This window comes from Amblyomma americanum, chromosome 1 (assembly GCF_052857255.1).
Source record: "Amblyomma americanum isolate KBUSLIRL-KWMA chromosome 1, ASM5285725v1, whole genome shotgun sequence".
NCBI classification, from domain to species: Eukaryota; Metazoa; Arthropoda; class Arachnida; order Ixodida; family Ixodidae; genus Amblyomma; species Amblyomma americanum.
This window is the reverse complement of record NC_135497.1, coordinates 522,268,788-522,288,908: the sequence shown is the minus strand read 5'-3', so window position 1 is coordinate 522,288,908 and position 20,121 is coordinate 522,268,788. Positions and strand designations below refer to the sequence as shown.

Below are 20,121 nucleotides of genomic sequence, written 5' to 3'. Positions count from 1 at the left end.
TGCATGACTCTCGAGGGGGCTCCAGTTGTTAGTAACAGTGGCCAAACACTGCATAACTGTTCGAAAAAGCGTACATTGCAACGCGAGCGGAGGCACGGAATGCATACAAAAATGATGTAGAGATGTTTGTGTCCTTTCTGCATCGCATTGTGAACTGCAGCTGCACGCTAATTTAGTTTGTGTTGAGAGGAAGTGCTATTCATTTGCCTCTCATTCACAGTGTGCTTTTCGTTCTTCGGTGTTCTTTGTGATGTAAGCTTATGATGTTAAAAGCATGGTATAGCTTCGGCAGAGGGTGTTACCGTAAGAGTTATAACTGCAGAAGAGTGGCTACATGTGAGCCGTTTTGTGTGTTGTTTATTCATCTAATCGAGAGGCAACCGTTAGACGAATCTTCAGGAGGCCGTGTGTCGTGCGCGTCACTAGAGGAATCGTGCTTACGGATGTGGCTAGCGCTGTATATGAGTGCTTCATTACAATATTGTATGCAGCAAACTTGGAGGATGGTGTATGCGTGGCAAGATTTCTCCCACCCCTAGCCCCGAGTACAGACGCACGGAGCACTAGGATTTTGTGCGTTGTGTGTATATGTGCGTTTGTATTTTTTCTTGTCTCCTCCACTACTGCACTGAGCTGCCAGTTCGACAGCAGGACCAGGAAACGAGTCGCATCTGCTACTGAGGACAATGATGGACAGCGCGCTTCGCAGTGTATCGAGACGTCTTCGGGGAGTGCAGCATTCTGTGAAACCGGAAGAGGGCATTCATTGTTAACGTCCCCAACGTAAACACTACCTGGTACGGGAAGTAACTGGTCTTCTGCGTTGCGCCCATTTGTGCCGACTCGACAGCGTCGCCGACAAAATGCGGGTGTTGTCTTTTGCAGCCTTTCATCTCGCCTGCGAACAGTACATGCACTCAATTTCGTCGTCATTTCAGGGTAAACTGTAATATTTACCTGAAACAATTGTGTTTGCTTTCAAGCAGGCGGCTTTTGTCGAGTCTATATGCGCGTTCGGGGCTGCAGCAGAAATTTCTCTGTTGCATCGCAAGCTGTTGATGATATAATGACTTTTTAATGGCATCTACGCGCGGACAGCTGACAAAGTATTGGCCACTTCCACGTTTTAGAAGTCTCTGAAACTGCCACAATTTTTAGCCACTAAACTTGTAACAAAGGTAACGTCGTCACTTCTAGCAGTTGTCTGGCCTCTAGGCAGGTAATGCTGCCGTCATTTAGAGGTTCCATTGAATGCTTTGAGAAAAGCTCTGCAAAGGTGGCACCTCGCGCACACATGTGTGAGCTGCCCCAAATATTATGATGAGCACTGAAGTCTCCACTAATAATATGCTTTGAAGTCTTCGTTGCTTTCAAGTTTTAAAACCTAGAAGTGTCTAATGGCCTGCCTGGCGCCAGGTATGCTACAATGAGAGTTCACGATTGTCCGCCAATTACTGTTACGTCACACACGTATTAGCTGTCACTATGAGCCGGGACATCGAGCAGAGAGGCCAGGATATCTTTGCGAAAGGCTACCAGTGATCTCTTGGTGTCTTCTGGTCGTTGTTAATGATAAAAATAGTGTTCGTTAATTCGAAAATGTTCCTCTACGCGCGATTCTTATATGACCATGAAAGGTAAGCGGTAGGCTCATATTAACTGCCGGGAATGTGAAAGTTCCGAGCATGAGCCGCGAGCTTTCCAGTAGAGTATGCTGCATGTGCGAAAGATGTAGTTAATGGTCAAGTCAACTGAAACGGTCGTCACACCACAGGTAACGCTCCAAATTCGCGTTAAACACTCGTAACCTGCCTGTGATTTTTTCGTACTCTAGCGCTAAGGCTTCCCATCTCTAAAACCCGTCGCCTGAGTGTCTATGCTAACTAGACCTGCAGAAATGAAATCAATACGGCCGCGACTGGCTTTTGAACCCGCGGCTTCATGAACAGATAAGCTTCGCTACCCATTCGCGCTATGCATTGCATGTCGTCGTCTTCATCAACTTGCATCCCTACGAAATAAATTCAGAACGCACAGACATCACAGTAACCTCTTAAATTGCGTTAAACGCTCCGAATATTTTTTGATGCGCTAGCACTAGGGTCTCCAGTCATTAATTTCGCCGATCATTCCCTTTAGCCTGACCCTGAATTCCAAGCCTCGAATGGAAAGCCAAATGAAACGCGACGTGCTTCCCACATGCTACACATTCGGCCAAGTATGCTAAATCACCTGTAATTTTTCTTCACCATCTTAGCACCACATGGGTATTGCTGCCATAACAATGATGATATTATGTGTAGACTCGAAAACCACGAGAAAACAGTTCTTCAAATCAATCATGTGTTCTGGAAACGCTGAGTCCAATCTGGAAATGAAACAGCCAACTAGCGAGGAGGAAATTGCTTCGTTTCTTTTGATAAAAAACCTATATTGCAAAATCTTCACAAATCTTACTGAAACTTAGGCACACGAACAAGCTCTGAGAATCCTAGCTATGGGTTGTAATACCCTCGTTGCTAGAACAACTGACTGCTGCCTATCCTTGCACTTATGTATTACTAATTTTTAAAATTATAAATGAAAAACTCGTGACGTCACACTGGCTGTCGTCAGTTCACGTGGTTCCGGCTGAACGTGCAACCCGAAGAGCGGCGAGTCTTGCGTCCTCACCCTACGGCTATCAACTTCTAATTAGATAGATAGATAGGCAGATAACTATTAACCTCCGCTTTGTGTCGGGTTGGTGACAAGTTTCACCTATTCATTAATTCCTAGTGTGCTGATTATCTTCAGATTGAACTGAAAATGTTCTCCCCATTCCTCAGCTACTCTTTTGGCCCTCTCCATAATCCCCTGGTCGTCTCTTATTTGTTTCTACTATTTGAAAATTGAGCATGTTCTGGCCATTCCGAAGCCCTAGTGCTGAGGGGATTCTGCATACGGCGGCAACGTGCACTGAGGATTGCAGGGTCTTGCACAGGATAAGGATATGTTCTATCGTTTCGTTGTCTTGCATGCAGCAACAGCTAACGTCATCCGCGGTTCCATATTTCTGCCGGTAACACTTCGTCCTCAAGCACCCAGCCCGGCTTCGAAACGTAAACCACTCCCTTTAGCATTGTCAAAAAAGTTTTCCCTTTTAATCTTAGATTTAGCCCTCGTATAGAACCCTAAAGTCGGCTTGTCCATAATTTTCTTTTCCCAGAGAGTATAATCGGAGGAGCGCACTTTCTCTTTTATTAGCAAGCCATCTACTTCATCGCGTCTATGCAGCATCGATACTGCATCGGAGTATAAGGCGCTGAAAATTTTTCCCACTCGTCCCTTCTTATTCATACCCATCAACTGTTCTTCACACTGCTCTTTAGTTTTTACTTCATGCGTTTCGAATGTTTAAACACCCCATATCGTTTTGTACAGCCTCATTAGTAGTGTTTCCATGCGCTACCAAGGCAAGCCTACCGACTGTTTGCTTTATTACAACTGCCGAATTTGTGGCAGACCCCAAGTACACCACAGCGTTTGCAAATCTCGAGCCCGATACCATCGCGCCTTTTCTGATTTCCCGAATAACTTCATATATGTTATATCTCCAAAGCGCGATTGTAATGTTGTAGCGTGCGGCAGGCGAGCGGCCGCACCAAAGAACCAGCGAAGACCGGTGCAGGACAAGGAATCAGCGTTTATTTGTCTGACGCTTCTTTTATACGCAGCGGTTGCTTATCCGCTGCTGCTATCAGTGCACGTCATGGCAAACTGACGCGTCATGCACTTGACGCTATCACATTCCTTCCCTCCAAGATCTTCGCCTCCACTCATTAGCTGCAGTGGCGGAAATCGTGGGAGGTATATCGGTCTGGTGGTTTCCGGGCGCGCTGGCTTCTGCGCAGTGTTGTTGGTGGAGAGTCGGAAGGCGCTCCAGCTTGCGCCTCAGGATGTGCGTTGTGAGCAGCTGGCAGCTGCAATTCTTGCCCGTCTTGTGGTGGCGGGGTCGGGGTTGGTGCATCATCGGGAAGAGGGGGTACTGCCGCGTCCGCGTCATGCTGCGCCTCTTGTGGTGGGGGGGGGGGGGGGGGGAGCGTCTCCTGATGACGCTCAAGGTCGTCGGTGTCGGGTCGTCTCGGCGCTTCCGCCCCGGTGTCCAGTCCTGCATACTGGAAAGAGCTGCGCGATCGCAAATGATCAACATGAACGTACCGAAGTGTGTTCTGAGTCTCTACGAGATAGGTCACAGGGCTGACTAGCCGCACTATACGCCCTTCCGTCCATGGCACCTTCTCTTGCCGGACAGTCTTCACGTACACCCAGTCTCCTTCCTTAAACGAACGGAAAGTTGATCTCCGTTGGTCATGCTGCTGTTTTAGCCCTTCTTGCCTACTCTGCATGTCATCCCGAAATGATGGTCTTAGTAATGACAGTTCAGTGCGTGGAGTTCGTTTCAGAAACAGTTCAGCCGGACACTTGCCAGTTGCCGTGTTAGGGGTTGTCCTATACGCCAGCAGGAAGTCGTCCAGTCTCTCCCGCATCGATCTGTTGTTACCTCCCTTGTTGTCGTGCAGAGGCTGCTTACGAAGACTCCTTTTTACAATTTGCACCGACCTTTCGGCAGCCCCGTTGGACTGCGGATGGTATGGCGGGCTTTACGTGCGTCGGATGCCACAGGCATCGAGGAAGTCCTGGAACTCCTGCGCTGAAAACTGGGGGCCGTTATCAGAAACCAGTTGTTCAGGGTATCCGTAAGCAGCAAAGAGACTTCGCAAGCGCTCGATAGTTTTCGCGGCTGTAGTAGAGCGCATAGGAAACACTTCGATCCACTTTGAAAACGAGTCCACGCACAAAAGAAATGTCGTTTTTTCAAAGTCAAAAAAGTCCACATGCACTCGCTGCCAGCAGCGGGCGGGAACCGGCCATGGCTCGAGTGGAGAACGGGGAGCGCTATTTTGCATTTGTTGGCAAATACTACACGTTTTTACCGTGTTTTCTATCTCTGCGTCTAGCCCTGGCCACCAGAGCAAGCTACATGCGAGCATCTTCATGCGTGAAGCACCGGGGTGTTCCGTGTGCAACAGACTCAACACTGCATTTCTCATCTTTGTTGGCACAACAACACGACTGCCCCATGTGACGCATCCCGCTTCCAGTGACAGCTCCGCACGTCTGTTATAGTACGGTACAAGTTGAGCATCTTTGATTTGTGCTGGCTATCCTTCAAGCGTATATCTGTAGACTTTGCTGAGAATGCCGTCATACTTGCTAGCTTTGGCAACGTCTTTAGCCGTCAGTGGCGTAGTTTCAAAAACAGCGAGCGTATGTGTCTCATCAACGCTGTTTTCGGTTGCAACAGGCAGTCTGGACAGCGCGTCCGCCACTTCCATTTGAGATCCTTTCCGATATCTCAAGTCGTAGCGATAAGAAGCCAGGATTAACGCCCACCGTTGCATTCGAGCAGCCGCCAAAGATGGGACCTGCTTCCGTGGCCCTAAGATGCCTAGTAATGGTTGATGATCCGTGAACAACGTGAATGCCCTTCCATATAGCTAACGATGAAACTTCTTGAGAGCAAAGATTATTGCCAGCGCTTCTCGCTCGATCTGGGCATAGCCGCGCTCAGCTTGCGATAACGTCCTGGAAGCAAAAGCGACAGGCTTTTCTTGCCCACTGGGAAGTATGTGAAAAAGAACCGCGCCGAGCCCATACTGCGACGCATCACAGCTTAGAGCCAAGGGTTGCTTCGGATTGTAGTAAGCAAGTACCGGACTGGTCGTGAGCAAGTTCTTTGTTTTTCGAAACGCGCGAGAACACTCGCTTGTCCATTTCCAACGCGTGCCCTTCTTCAGGAGCTCGTAGAGCGGCGCAGCCACAGTCGCCAAGTTCGACAGGAACTTGGAGTAGAATGTTACCATTCCCAGGAAAGACTTCAGTTCAGTACCATTTGTAGGCTCCGGTGCACGCTCTATTGCCCTTGTTTTCGATTCCAGTGCCTTTATTCCATCCGCTGAAATTATGTGGCCCAGATAGCGGACTTCACTGCAAAAGAGCTTGCATTTTTCCATGCGCAGCGTCACATTGTGCTCCTGCAATCGTGTCAAAACTTCTTCCAGCCTTTTCCGACATTCATTCTCACTTGAACCTCCAATGATGACATCATCAATATAACACCCTACTTGAGGGATACCCTTGAGAAGCCCGTCCATGAGCGACTGGAATATGGCAGGAGCACTGGCAATGCCGTAAGGGAGCCGCTGGTTCTGGTAAAGGCCTTGGTGGGTGTTTATAGTTAAAATCGCCTGTGCATCGTCGGCAAGTTCTACTTGCTGGTAAGCGGCAGCAAGGTCTGGGACGCAGAATACTTTTGAGCCTGCCAATGTTGTGAAGAAATCTTCTGGCAAGGGAAGAGGGTAGTGCTCAGTCAGCAGCACAGGGTTCACCGTGACCTTGTAGTCACCGCACAACCGCACTTTTGCTCCTCCGTCTTTCGGTACCACTACCAGCGGAGCCACCCAATCGCTTCTGGTGACCCTTTTCAGTACCCCCGCCCGTTCCAAGGCGTCTAGCTCTTCGGACACAGCTTGCTTCAATGCAAAAGGCACGTGACGGGCCTTGCAAAATACTGGTTTGCTGTCTGGCTTCAAGAGGACCTGTGCTTTGTAGCCCGTTATCAGCCCCATCTGCGGTGAAAACAAAGCCTGAAACTTCTTCTTAAGTTCCTCCACGGCGTCGTCTTGCTGTATAGCATGGACTTCCTGCCAGTTTAATTTCAGTTTCCTCAGCCAGTTGCGGCCGAGCAGACACGGCAACACTTTCCCACCGTCATCTACTATCAGAACAGGTAGAATGTTACTTTGATTAGCGTGCTCAACACGCACATCAGCCGACCCTACGACCGGCACTAGTTCTCCTGTGTACGTTCGTAAAGGAACCGTAGCCGTCGTTACTGTCAGATGGGGGAACTTACGAAGAAAAACTGACTTCGACATGACGGTGACGGACGCCCCTGTGTCGATTTGCATCCTTAAGGCCTGTCCTTCCACCAGAACTGTGACATCGCATGCAGACTTATTTGTTGTCATACTGTATATTTCTTGCTCTTCGTCAGACTCATCGGCCGAGTTATCAGACTCATCGGCCGAGTCTTGCACAGGATAAGGATATGTTCTATCGTTTCGTTGTCTTGCATGCAGCAACAGCTAACGTCATCCGCGGTTCCACATTTCTGCCGGTAACACTTCGTCCTCAAGCACCCAGCCCGGCTTCGAAACGTAAACCACTCCCTTTAGCATTGTCAAAAAAGTTTTCCCTTTTAATCTTAGATTTAGCCCTCGTATAGAACCCTAAAGTCGGCTTGTCCATAATTTTCTTTTCCCAGAGAGTATAATCGGAGGAGCGCACTTTCTCTTTTATTAGCAAGCCATCTACTTCATCGCGTCTATGCAGCATCGATACTGCATCAGAGTATAAGGCGCTGAAAATTTTTCCCACTCGTCCCTTCTTATTCATACCCATCAACTGTTCTTCACACTGCTCTTTAGTTTTTACTTCATGTGTTTCGAATGTTTAAACACCCCATATCGTTTTGTACAGCCTCATTAGTAGTGTTTCCATGCGCTACCAAGGCAAGCCTACCGACTGTTTGCTTTATTACAACTGCCGAATTTGTGGCAGACCCCAAGTACACCACAGCGTTTGCAAATCACAAGCCCGATACCATCGCGCCTTTTCTGATTTCCCGAATAACTTCATATATGTTATATCTCCAGAGCGCGATATTCTTCATAAGTGCTGCATTTCTTTTTTTGCCGTTTCTATAATTTCTTTCCGTTGGTCTCGCATGTACTCCGTGCCATAATTTATTCATATACCAAGACATTTGTACAAATTAAATATTGGTAGCGCGATCATACGAGACTGTTCATTATACAGCTACTCGAATTTTCAGTGCTAAATCTCAGCCCTAGAGCCTACGCCTGTTTTCGCAAATGTATGCCAAGTCCTATTAAAGGCCTTTCGCGTTGTCTTCTAGAACAGTGTCATCAGCGGGCGGGCGGGTTGGCGGGCAGGCAGGAAGGCCGTGCAGGCTGTGCAGCAGTGAGAACGTACGAAGCGTCAGCTAAGCAGCTGCCGCCTCCGAGTGAGATTTTCGGTGATTGACGGCTGCAGCCGAAACTAAGCCTTAGCCAAGTTTCTCAAAAGTTTTTTGAACTGAGTATAGGTATTCAGAAGGCAGGCGTTCTCAGCAGAAGCCTTCCTGGCCAGTTAATATGGAGGCGAGCACCTTGTCGTACACTTCATCACCTTAAGTCTCCGGGCACTGGCTGCACAATATCCTCTAGTGGCTGATAGTTAAAACATTCAAACACGCACCCAATGCCAGCCGCTTCACGGAACTCACGTCAGACTTGTCAAAGTCACGTTCAATGAACGTCTGGCGTCTTTCGGTGTCACGTTGCTTTTCGCAAAAATACCGGTGCCATTTAGCTCTCTCCGCGCTACCTGAGCTGCGTTGGCGCATGTTTGCGCACATATAAATGGAACGTGCTGTGGCCTTTTAACCCAACTTTGGAGTTCACTGTTACGAGATATGAAATGTCTAGTCGGGACAAAAGTCTGTGAACTGCGTGATGCCTAAATGAGGCCGATAGTCCTATTGTTAGGTGCCCGCTGGAGTCTATACTTCTGCAGTTGGAAGAACATGATTTTGACTTTCACCACCACAAGTGGGCTGCCATCTAGAGTCTAATAATAGAGCTATAAGCTTTTCTGCAGATCACGAGGTACAGAGACTTTTGTCCCTGCTCATGCTGTAAGTGATCACATTTACTGGTTTGTCATGCATGCATGACGCCTCTTGACAGTAGCGAGCCACTCTCAGAGCAACAGAGCTCGCATTCCATGTGCTGTCTATGTTGATTTTCGCCGCAGGCCGGCAACATGACGAAATGGCTGCCTAAGGTGGAGCTCGGCTTCTCGGTGGACCACGTGGAGTACTCCTACGTCGCAGCTAAAGCCCAGTTCAAGTGCCAGAATCTGTCGGATTATCCTATTGTATCTGCCGTCCGAAATGCCACGGGAAAGCCCCCGTTAGAGCAAATCGGTTAGGCAAGAGACACTGAAAGGTAATTGGGGAAATCCCTGTTGGACTATTCCTTTGTTTGATACCGTGCGCTATATCATACAGCTAGACTGCGTGCTTGGCAGGGTTGTGTTCAAAATTATTCTTACTCTAGTCCCATATACCGGGTGTCCCAGCTTACTTGAGCCAATGGTTAAAAGATAAATTATTAGAGAGGCGACTGATACCATTTGCATATTTGTGACAGCCATCTTGCGCACCACAGACAATTTTTTTCGCAATTAGTCATAGAATAGGTTTATTATTCTAAAATGGAAAACTGGCTTTAGTTAACAAATTGCATTTGAAGAGCTGTAGAGCTCCTTCAGAAACCCTCATTCCATTATTTGCGATAAGGAAACCCTCACGTGTGTCTTTCTTTTTCCAGCTCCAAAGAATGTCCGCGAAATAAAAAATAAACCACCTGACTAACGCATTCGCGCCCCAAGATCTTGCTGCTCTCAAACGTGGTTTGAGCGAACGATGTCACCTGCAGCCTTGGCTCGACGGCCCCGCAGCAGCGGCAAGCCGATGTGTTGGCGGCGGCACATCGCACCGTCATGTGTGCCAACTGGCTGACGCATACGAGAAACCACTGCCAACATATCGGCCTGTCTCTGCTGCGGGGCCGTCGACTGAAGGCTGCAGGTGATTTCGTTCGCTCAAAACACGCTTGAGAGCAGCACGATCGTGGCGCGTGAATGCGTTAGGTGGTTTATTTTTGTATTTCGCAGACTTTCTTTGGAACAGGGAAAAAGCGCGTGAGGGTTTGCTTTGTGTAAATAATGAAATGAGGGTTTCTGAAGGTGCTCTACAACTCTTCAAATATATATTGTTGTCTAAAGTCAATATTTTTAATTTAGATAATAAACGTAAAAAAACTCTTAATTAATTGTGGAACAAAACATTGCTGTGCTGTACAAGATGGCTGTCACCAATATGCATCTGTGAAGGTATTGGTGAGCGCTACCAAAATACGGAAAGGGACGAACACACAAGACAAGACAAGATAATAAACAGTTGTTAGAAAGCGCTTGTCTTGTGTGTTCGTCCCTTTCCGTATTTTGGTAGCGCTCACCAATACCTTCAAGGATGCATTTCCAACTAGCCCCAGTTGTAGCTCTTTTGAATATGCATCTGGTTTCACTCGCCTGTCTCTAATAATTTACTTTTTAGCCCCTGGCTCAAGTTAGCTGGGACACCCGGTATATTCAATTTCAAGGTCAAAATAAACAATCACCTCAAACTTTTGGTTGGTCTGACAACCCCCAGTCTTTTTCTTCGCGGTTGTTGCCTTAGCCTTCTCTTCCACCTGCCTGCAAACACCTCTAAGTTTTTTAGCCGCTGAAAAGACCACATCTACATCGTATCTCGCCGCAACATTCTTTAAACCATGCCCCACACCATGCGTGTAAGGCACCACCACAAACTTCTTTTTTTCCCGTTTTGGCTTATCCCCGCTCTTGATCCATCTAAGAAGCTTATCGCATTCCCTGGAAATCACATGAGAAGAGTAACCATAAGAGCCCTTTTTTGCCCTGTAATGTGGGGGTTGTCTACAGGATTCCGTGCACTTGCGGGTTGAGTTATATTGGCCAGACAGGACGTTGCATCAACGCTCGTCTTAGTGAGCACCACAGGTCCCGAGATAATGGGTATTCTTGTAACCTTGCCCGTCACTGGAGAGAAGGTACTTGCACCCCTCTGTTGTCTAACACCGTCATCCTCGGAAAACATGACAGCCTAACGCGGGAAATTTTGGAGGCTTCTCACATCCGCTTGGAACCTGATAGCTGCATTAGTGATCCTTCTGTCCCACTAACTGATTAAGAGATGATGTTTTTATCCGGCCAAGATGTGTAGTCTCGCGCTCGTGCTGATTGTCACCTCTGTGGGCATGATTAGCAGCTTTGTGTCGTTTTCTTTTGGTTTTTCCTCTTGTTTGTGTTTGGCGTTCTTTGTATTTAAGATGCTTTGACATGAATTAAAAATCTAGTTGCGAGTCAGCGCTTGTGGTGTCCTTTCTTCGCTGTGTCCCGTTGTTTTATTGCGCTGTTCAAATATGAAGATAGGGCATGATGTAAGGAACATGCGCTATTAAGGAAGACGGTGCAGCGGATGGAGTCTTGGAATAAAGCGGTGCGATCTCGTAAGTGACATGAACCACTGAACCACGTACTTGCTATAAAACACAGTAACAGCCCGTGTAAAGAGGCAGAAGTTATTTGCACGAGCCCACACGACAGGAGGGAAGCCAGGGGAGAACGACGAAGCCTGAAAATTAGTGGACATCACGATGGTTACCGTCGTAGCGGCGTGTTGGAGAAAGCAGGCAGACAGTAGGTGATGAGCAAGCAGTTGGGCGGCGTCCGCCCGAGCCATGGCATCACGAGCATAAGCAGTGACGGAGTCGGCGGCGGGCAGGAAGGTACCAAAGGGCAGTAACGGGTCTCGTTAAAGTGAAGATAGAAGGGCGAGTATCCAGAAGTATCTAGGCGAGAATAGTATAAGCGATTGTCACAGATTACAGGCTAACACCCCGATTCTGGTTTTAATCAGAAATATGCACAGATAGCATATCAGTGAGCGTGTGTTTTAAACGGTCCCTAGGGCCGTTTCACTGAGGGTGATAAGCCGTGGTTAAATGGTTCCGAACGAGGAATTACGTCAACCACTCGGGAGAGGAAGCAGTGGTCACTGTCGGTGAGCAGTTGACAGGGGGCGCGATGATAGAGTAGGACGTCGGGCAGAAGGAAGTCAGCCAGATTTCGACCGTAGCTGGTCGGGAGGAGGCGCGTGATCGCGTGCCAAGCGGTTTAATCGGTGGCGACGGCGATCCACTTATTCCCCGAGGTTGTAACCGGAAAGGACCCAAACGAGTAAAGGCCAACACGAGAAACAGCTCAGCCGGGATGGAAATCAGCTTCAAGTGTCCAGTAGGCAGAAACGAAGACTGCTTCCGGCGTTGACAGCGCTCGTAAGCGGCCACATAACTCTGGACGAAGCGAAAGAGGCCAGGTGAGAATAAAGGCTGGCGAACTCGGGCATACGAACATGTAACAGAAGAGTCAGGGCGGTCGGCGTTGAGACGGTGGATGATGCAGCGTAAGCTTGGATACATGCACTGTTCGTCGACAATCTGGGCGTACCAGATTAACAAGACAGAGGCGTCAGAATCACAGTCCGTAGAGGAAGGAGTATCAACGGGTTGACGGGACAGGCAGTCTGCAGCTTGATGAAGCCGGCCGGATTTGTGCACGGCGGAAAAGATAGATTCTTGCAAGAGCAGCACCCAGCGCCCAAGGCTACCAGTAGGGTCTTTGAGGAAAGAGAGAAAGCACAATGCGTAGTGGTCGGTAAAAACAGTGACTGCATGGTGAAAATTGTAAAGGCAGAATTTCGCAGTGGCACAAACGAGTGCCAGGTACTCCCGCTTTGTGATGGAATAAATTTCCTATGTAGGAAAGAGGCGGCCTGCATACGCGATCACGCCGTGATGGCCGCGTTCCGCTGAGCAAGGATGGCGCCAATCCCTTGGCCGCTGGTGTCTGTGCGAAATTCCGTAGAGGCGGAGGGGCCGACTTGAGGGAAGACACGTAGGTTGGTAAGGAGGACAGAAATCAGGCTTGAGAAATAGTCAACGTGGTCAGAACCTCAATAGAAGGAGAGGTCTTTCTTCGGGAAATTGATGACATGACGGGCGACTTCGGCAAGTTGGAAACAAATCGTGAAAAATAAGAACAAAAGCCGGTAAAACTACGCACATCACTGGAAAAACGTGGACTCGAAAGGCGCTGACGGCGCGAACATTGTCAAAATCGGGCTGAACGCCAGTGCATTAACACAGTGGCCCAGTACTTTAAGTTCCCGGCCACCAAAACCATATTTCTTATAGTTAAACTTAAGTCCGGCGCGGTGGATGAGAGCAAGGATGTTCGAACGTCCTAGAAGGTAGCTTTAAAGCAAAGGCCCGAACGCTATTACGTCGTCCGAGACGCATTGAGAAGTTGTCCACTAAAAGCCATGTAGCAACGGATCCATCATGCGTTCAAATGTTGCAGGGGCGTTACAGAGGCAAAAATCTTTAATTTAAATTGGTAGAGACCGTCTGGGACGACGGCCGTATTCTCAGTTTCTTTCATTGACAGATTTGCCAGTAGCCGCTACGAAGGGCGATGGAGGAGGAAAAGTAGCGTGTTGTGTGTAAACATTCCGGTCATCATCAGTTCGGGGAAGAGCATAGCGGCGCTTCTCGATGATTTTGTTCAGGTACCCATAGTCGACACAAAACCGGCAGCTATTGATCTTTCTTTTTAACCAGCGCAATAGGTGATGCGTTGGGGCTCTTCGAAGGCTCAGTAAATGTCGGCCAGCATCTTGTTGACCTCCCGCTTGATAAAGTGTCGCGCGGCTCTAGTGCATAAGACAGGCATCGCCGGTGTCAATGGAGCGGACGTTTAGCATGGAGAACGGGTAGCAAAGTGAAAGATGTCACTATGGGACAACAAACGGTCGCGAAGACCCTGAGCGTACTCGGGGCTCAGATCTTGTACAATCACTCAGGAAATAGGTTTGGGACCGGAGATAGGTAACGGAGGGACTTGACGTACGCCAGAAGGTGGACCAGGCGTTTGGACAGAAACGCTTCTGTCGGTCGGAAGTGACACATTAAGGGCCAATTGCCTGCGGCAGGAACTTCAGACGACAGGCTGAAGTTAAGGACAGGAAGGTAGGTGCTATTCTCGGTGACATGCGAGGAGGTATGAGAGAACGACGTTATGGTGGCTAACAACATGAGTAATAGGACAAGCGACGTAGTCGTTTTCAGGTACAGTCGGAAAAGGTGACAGGGGAGGTAAACAGCAGAGTCAGGTGATGGCGAGCGAACTCCCGGAGCGGAGGCGGGTAGGGTTGGAGTGGGCGTAAGAGCAAAAGGGGAAGCTCCAATCGCTGGAGCAGTCGATAAAGACAGGGTGCGAGTTTAAAAAGTGCGAAGCGAGGACTATATTATAAGGGCGCGCGTTGGTTAAGCCCAGTGAACAGAGCTGAGATGTGATTACACACACACACATATATATATATATATATATATATATATATATATATATATATATATATATATATATATATATATATATGGGGCATATATTAGGTTGGCACAACCTAAAAATATTTAAAAATAATAAGCCCCTGCCTGCAAGCAACGTTGACGAGAGCAGTGCACATTCCTGGAACGGCGGCAGTACTGCCATCGGCGATGCGAGATGTGGAGGAACGGGCAGGGGCCTTCACGTTTTTGAGGCGGCAGCAAATTGATGAGCTGAGGACTGATACTTTGGCACCAGTGTCAATGAGAGTAGGAACAGTAGTATCATTCAAAAGGACGGCAAGGAGATTACAGTCAGAACAGTGCTGAGCAGAGGATTTTCACTCCGGGGCATCAATGCAGCGGCACCTCCGGGAGCGGCGCCGGCTAGCTTCAGGAGAAGCGGCAGGCAGAAGATGGGGAGGAGCCGCATCAACGAAGAGTTGAACGAGAACGGCGGGCTTGCGTGCAAGGTGAGTGGCTGGACCCATGAGCAGGCGGAGCGGTCTCAGAGCGGGGTTACTCATAGCCAGCGGAGAGACGGCGGGGTCTGAAGTCGGCACGACGGTCAGTGTAGGAGGAGTGACAGGGGGAAAGTCCCAACGGCTGCGGCAATGGCGGCAGATGTGACGGCACGCGAGCATGTGAAATAGATGGGCCTATGGAGAGGGATACACCACTCCTCGGGATTGCGGTAACGGTTACGTGTCGCAGACGAGCTGGTGGGCGTAGTAGTAGCGACCAAAGGAGGAACGGGGGTCGCACTCAGGATTTTCAGTGTGCGGCTAGAGGACGCTTTCATGTTTGTCACTTACTGGCGAAGAATGGCCTCAGTGAGGGATAAAAAGGCCAGCGTGTTGTCTTTCAAAGGCGGGGCGGGGGCAGTGAGAGTCAGGTCCTCTAGTTCACGGCCTACAATCCGAGTCAAGTGAGTTTATTACTGTTTCCCTTAGCATGTTCATTATTTATTCTGTGTACTACATTTGTTAATTTTGCCCCTCCTGCCAAGGCCCACCTAAGGTCATGCAGTATTCTGTAAATAAATAAATAATAAAGTTCTAAGGATTCGAACGCTGCCGCAGTATAAGCCGATCCTCGCACGAGGAGCTGGCAGCTATATGTGGTGGAAAGTCAAAACGTTGAGAAATACACCGATTTCACAAAACCCATTGAGCATGCGTGCGTTTATCGGAAGCAGAAAAGCGCCTTCATGATTGTAGGCCTCAGCGGCGTCGTATACATGACAGTTACCCTTATTTGGCATCTTAATTAGCATTAGACCGGGACACAGCACCTTTCCGCCGTGATATTGATTATAGTCAGTGTTATAACGAGAGACAGAGCCGGGCCGAGGCTGCTTGCCTGGTGACATCACACAAAAGAGCCATTCACGTTTGGTTTGTGTCATCGCAGCCCGTCATACCATTTATCCCTTTCTTTTAAAGCTGTGGTCTTTGCAGCATCTCTGTTGTCGGGTAGACCTCCGAAAAACCGGCGATGATGTTGAACATTGAGTTTGTTCGGCCAGAGGCGATGTCGAAGGGATTGGAACACCGCCCTTAGGTTCCGAACTTCCCGGGCTGAGGCGCTCTCCTCGTGGAGATGCTTGTTCCTTGTTGTCCGGGATAGGCTGGACTGGGTCAGGCGCTTCCGCATTTGGAGCGACGGGCGACGTAGGCACCCGACGGTGAATTTGGCCCAAGAGACACCGGGCTGGCCCATGTGGAGTATCAACCGTGACCAGCCGAAAACCCTTGATGCCTTTGATGACGCCTGGACATCAACGCCTACCCTGGCAAAGTTGCGCACCCACACGGGATTCCCGCACTGGAATCTGGAAGGCTGTGAAGAACTCGGAGAGAGAGATGGCACACATGTATCCAAGCGCGAACGAATTTGGTAGTTAAATAATAAGTAATTGGTTTTTTAGGGGAAGGAAATGGCGCAGTATGTGTCTCATATATCGTTGGACACCTGAACTGCGCCGTAAGGGAAGGGATAAAGGAGGGAGTGAAAGAAGAAAGGAAGAAGGAGGTGTCGTAGTGGAGGGCTCCGAAATAATTTCGACCACCTGGGGATCTTTAACGTGCACTGACATCGCACAGCACACGGGCGCCTTAGCGTTTTGCCCCCATAAAAACGCGGCCGCCGCGGTCGGGTTCGAACCCGGGAACTCCGCATCAGTAGTCGAGCGCCCTAACCACTGAGCCACCGCGGCGGGTAATTTGGTAGTTCAGCAGCATTTCTGACGGGGACTCGCCACACGGTAATGGGGTACGCCGGTAGCCTAGCAGCACTCGCGCTAGTGTCGTCTCGAGATCGCTCACCGCCGCGTGCTAAGAAGGCCGTCCTTCATGGTGTGAATGGCGCGCTCCTCCAGGCCATTAGACTGTGGGTGGTACAGCGCGCTATGTAGGTGCATTATCTTGTGTCACTCATGAATTTGGCAAACTGCTGGCTTGAAAACTGAGGCCCGTTATCCGACACCAATATTTGCGGCAAGCCAAAGCGCGCACAGTTCGCGGAGCCGCGAGCTTGTGACTTCAGTGGTCGACGACCGGACCGTGAGTGCCTCAATCAATTTTGTGTGCGAGTCGACAACTATCAGCATCCGTCCATCGGTCCGTGGATTGGACCAGCATAATCGATGTGAAGCCGTGACCATTTGGTGTTTGTTTCCAGCCAGCTGATAGGATCCCCGCGATGTGCCATTCGTTTCGCTTGTATGCATGGGAGGCTAGATCGTGCAAATCTTTCGATCTCAATGCCCAACCAAGGCCACCAGAGTAGCATCCGAGCCAGTATTTTTATCGCCGATGCACTTTGATGGGACCGATGCAGCTCAGCGAGCATGGAGAGTCGCGCTTTGGCGGGTACGAAAATTCGATGACCCCATTAGAGCAGGCCAGCTGAGCTCGACAGCTCTAGCCTTCTGCAAAAAAAAAGATTGAAGATGAGCGTGACACGGCAAAAGTCGTTTAAGCCACCTCTTTAGAGAATGCCGGACAATACTGAGGTCTTCATATGTGCTCAATTGCGCCCGTAAGGCACCAGCAGGTAAGAATGAGTAGTCAAGGTGCTCTAATGCGAGTGCGTATTGTGCTGAGGTGCCCGAGTGAACGGCGTCTGAAGTAGGCATGGGCAAGGGGCAGAGCGCGTCTGCGTTGGCGTTTTGCTTCCCAGACCTTTACTCAATCCTGTACCGATATTGGATTAGGAACAGAGCCCACCTCTGTATACGGGCTGACGCCCTTGGAGGCACAGGTAAATCTTCCCGCAGCATGTTCACTAGTGGTTAGTGGTCTGTGACCAACATAAGCCCCCGTTCTTGCAGGTAGTCTCGAAACTTAGTTTCTCCGGACACGAGCGCCAGAGCTTCCTTCTCGAGCTATGAACAATTCTTTTCGGCGGATGTTAACGTGCGTGAACCAAAAGCAATGGGCTTGTATATTTTGCCCAAGAGATGCAAGATAACAGCACTTAAACCCGAAGGTGACGCTTCACATTCCAAGCGCACTGTTTGGTCGGGGTTAAAATATGTCAGCACAGGTGAGCTCAGAAGAGTCTGTTTAGCCTGGCGAAATGAATTTTCCTGCATAGTGCCCCACTGTCATTTCTGTTCTTTTTCAAGCAGTCGATACAAAGAGGCCAACAGTGTGGAATTGTGTGAAAGGAACCGACGGTAATATGACAGAAGACCCGAGAACGAGCGCAGTTCGCTTACATTCGTTAGCCGCGGCGAATCTCGTATCGCAGCCAGGTTCTTCTCAAGCAGGTGCAAGCCGTCTTTGTCGATGCGATGACCCAAATAAACGATTCAGTCTTTACGGAACTGATATTTATCTGGACTAAGATTGACACCATTGTCTCGTAACGTGCGCAGAACACCGCGGAAAACAGATTTGTTGCCACCTTAGCGTTCGGCTATCAGTACGTCGTCCAAGTACACCTGCACGCGTGGAAGGCCAGATAGGACAATTTTCACGCGCCGCTGAAAAATCGTGGGAGCCGAGGCAATTCCAAAGGGAAGACGGTTGTAGCACTCAGCTAAAAGAAACAGAGCCGCAACTAGAGGCTTTCGAGAGGTGCAGTGCTAATCACAGCTACTGCTGTGCTGAGGGGGTGTGCAAGTTGTTGCACGGAGTGTGGTGACCGCGGCGGCGACGCTGCGCTTTTTACTCGATCCTTCGTGTTTAAATGTTGCAGGCGACGATGAAAACGTGCTTCGCCGCCACTTTTGCTCAGTTCGCCAGCCGAACATTTCTATGCATTGCGATGCACTCATTTGAGCACCCTCAAACAGTTCCTTACACATCTTACAAGCTCGTTTTCTCTGTTAATTTTCGCGGCCTTCATCTAGGCGCCCACCAACCTTGTCAAAGAATGTTTGTTGTCTTCTTCGCCATGATTTGTGCCTAACATGAACATTAGATTGTTTTATTTCCTCAAATATTCACTAAATTCATGAAGTGCACGCTGGTTTACCGGCAGGAAATCTGAGCCGCACAAGCAATCTATGCCTTTTTTCTTAATAGAATATTTGCAAATGCGTACATTCAGTGTAAAATGAGAAAACGAGGTGCAAAATCGGAGAGGGGACCAGTGCGCCAAATTAGGGTAGAATGGTTTTTATACTTGTTACCAATAATCTGATTTCTGAGGGGGTTGTTGTAACACTCAGTTCTTTTCTAGTTCGGATAATATTGTCTCTGATCCTAGGGCGCCTCCCGTGCGACTCGCTCTCGCTATTTTCTTTCTAGGTACGTGTCTGAGCCCGATAATTAATGGGTAGACACTAGGTTGTCGTTTTTTAATACTGATTAACCCAAATGTGACGCTTCGGCATAATTGGCATGTCACTATTATGAAAAGGTCTAGTTCCAACCCACAACAAAATTACCATAAATTTTTTCTCCTTCCTACAATTTATTACGCTTTCTTTCCACGAAATAGAGAAAATACTATCGCTGTTATGGCATCTTCAGGGATCAGGAAAGAATACGCACATCAAACACACACGCAATGTGGACTCCTGAATATACCAAGAAAACTTCGCACAGTTCTTCACCAACAACCTCCTGTAAATCGCCAGAAAGGCGGCTTGACAATGCAGCACAAAAGAGAATCCGACCACCTCATTTTGTTGGCAGTTTAAGAGCCCGCTTCAAAGTTAAACTGCACGGAAAAGGCTTTTCGGTGCTTCACCTTAAAAATTCACCATTTTTTATCTTACACTCAGAAACAGAGCCATGATGGCTAAATTTGCCGAATAGCACTTTTTCAGCAGCCTTTCACATGGCCAGCTTCTGAGCTCTCATTTTTTGGGGACCTTTTCTTCTTTCCAAGGATACCAAAACTCCAGAGTCCTCCGCTTCACACAGCTGTCGCAACACACGACATCCTTCAAGTGAACACATTTGTTCCACAAATCCAGCATTCATGTAGACAAACATCTTGTGTCGACGCAAACATGTCTGCTTCTTGCGCTTAAGCTCCGCACCCCGAAGACATGGCCGCCGGCAGGAGTACCACAACTCCCAGAGTGCATTGCAGTGGCGTTGGCGTAACGCAACTGCTGGTGAAACCTGTCTATTCTCCGGTGTTTGACCTTATAGAAGGGTCGTCGCACCTGTAGAACGGAAGCAACTTCGGCGCAGTCTTTGCAGAGGAAAGATTGAATGAAGGCTTCGTCAGCTAAACCTTTTATTATGTGCCTCGCCTCCGCAAATTTCCTTGCAACCTTTTCTATACAGGGCCAAGACGTCCTGAATTTACGAAGTGTAGGATCCCGAGACTTCTCGGCGCGAGCAGCAAGTTCCTTTTCAGAGGCGAGCTGCCGTCCAACCGGCTTCCCGAACAAGCCTCGGAGCTTCTGATTGCGTGCGTACCGGGATGTACGATCTTCTTCGCGGGTTTAGAGCCA

General features: G+C 48.9%; 1 protein-coding gene across 1 annotated transcript in view; it reads left to right on the top strand.

The window, feature by feature from the left end:
• LOC144128760 (uncharacterized) overlaps positions 1-9,099 on the top strand; it is a 205,611-nt gene extending 196,512 nt beyond the window's left edge. Inside the window, exon 6 of the mRNA XM_077662434.1 lies at positions 8,923-9,099. Coding sequence (XP_077518560.1) covers positions 8,923-9,099 — 177 coding nt within the window. The remainder of the gene's footprint in view (positions 1-8,922) is intronic.
• The last annotated feature ends 11,022 nt before the right edge of the window (positions 9,100-20,121 follow it).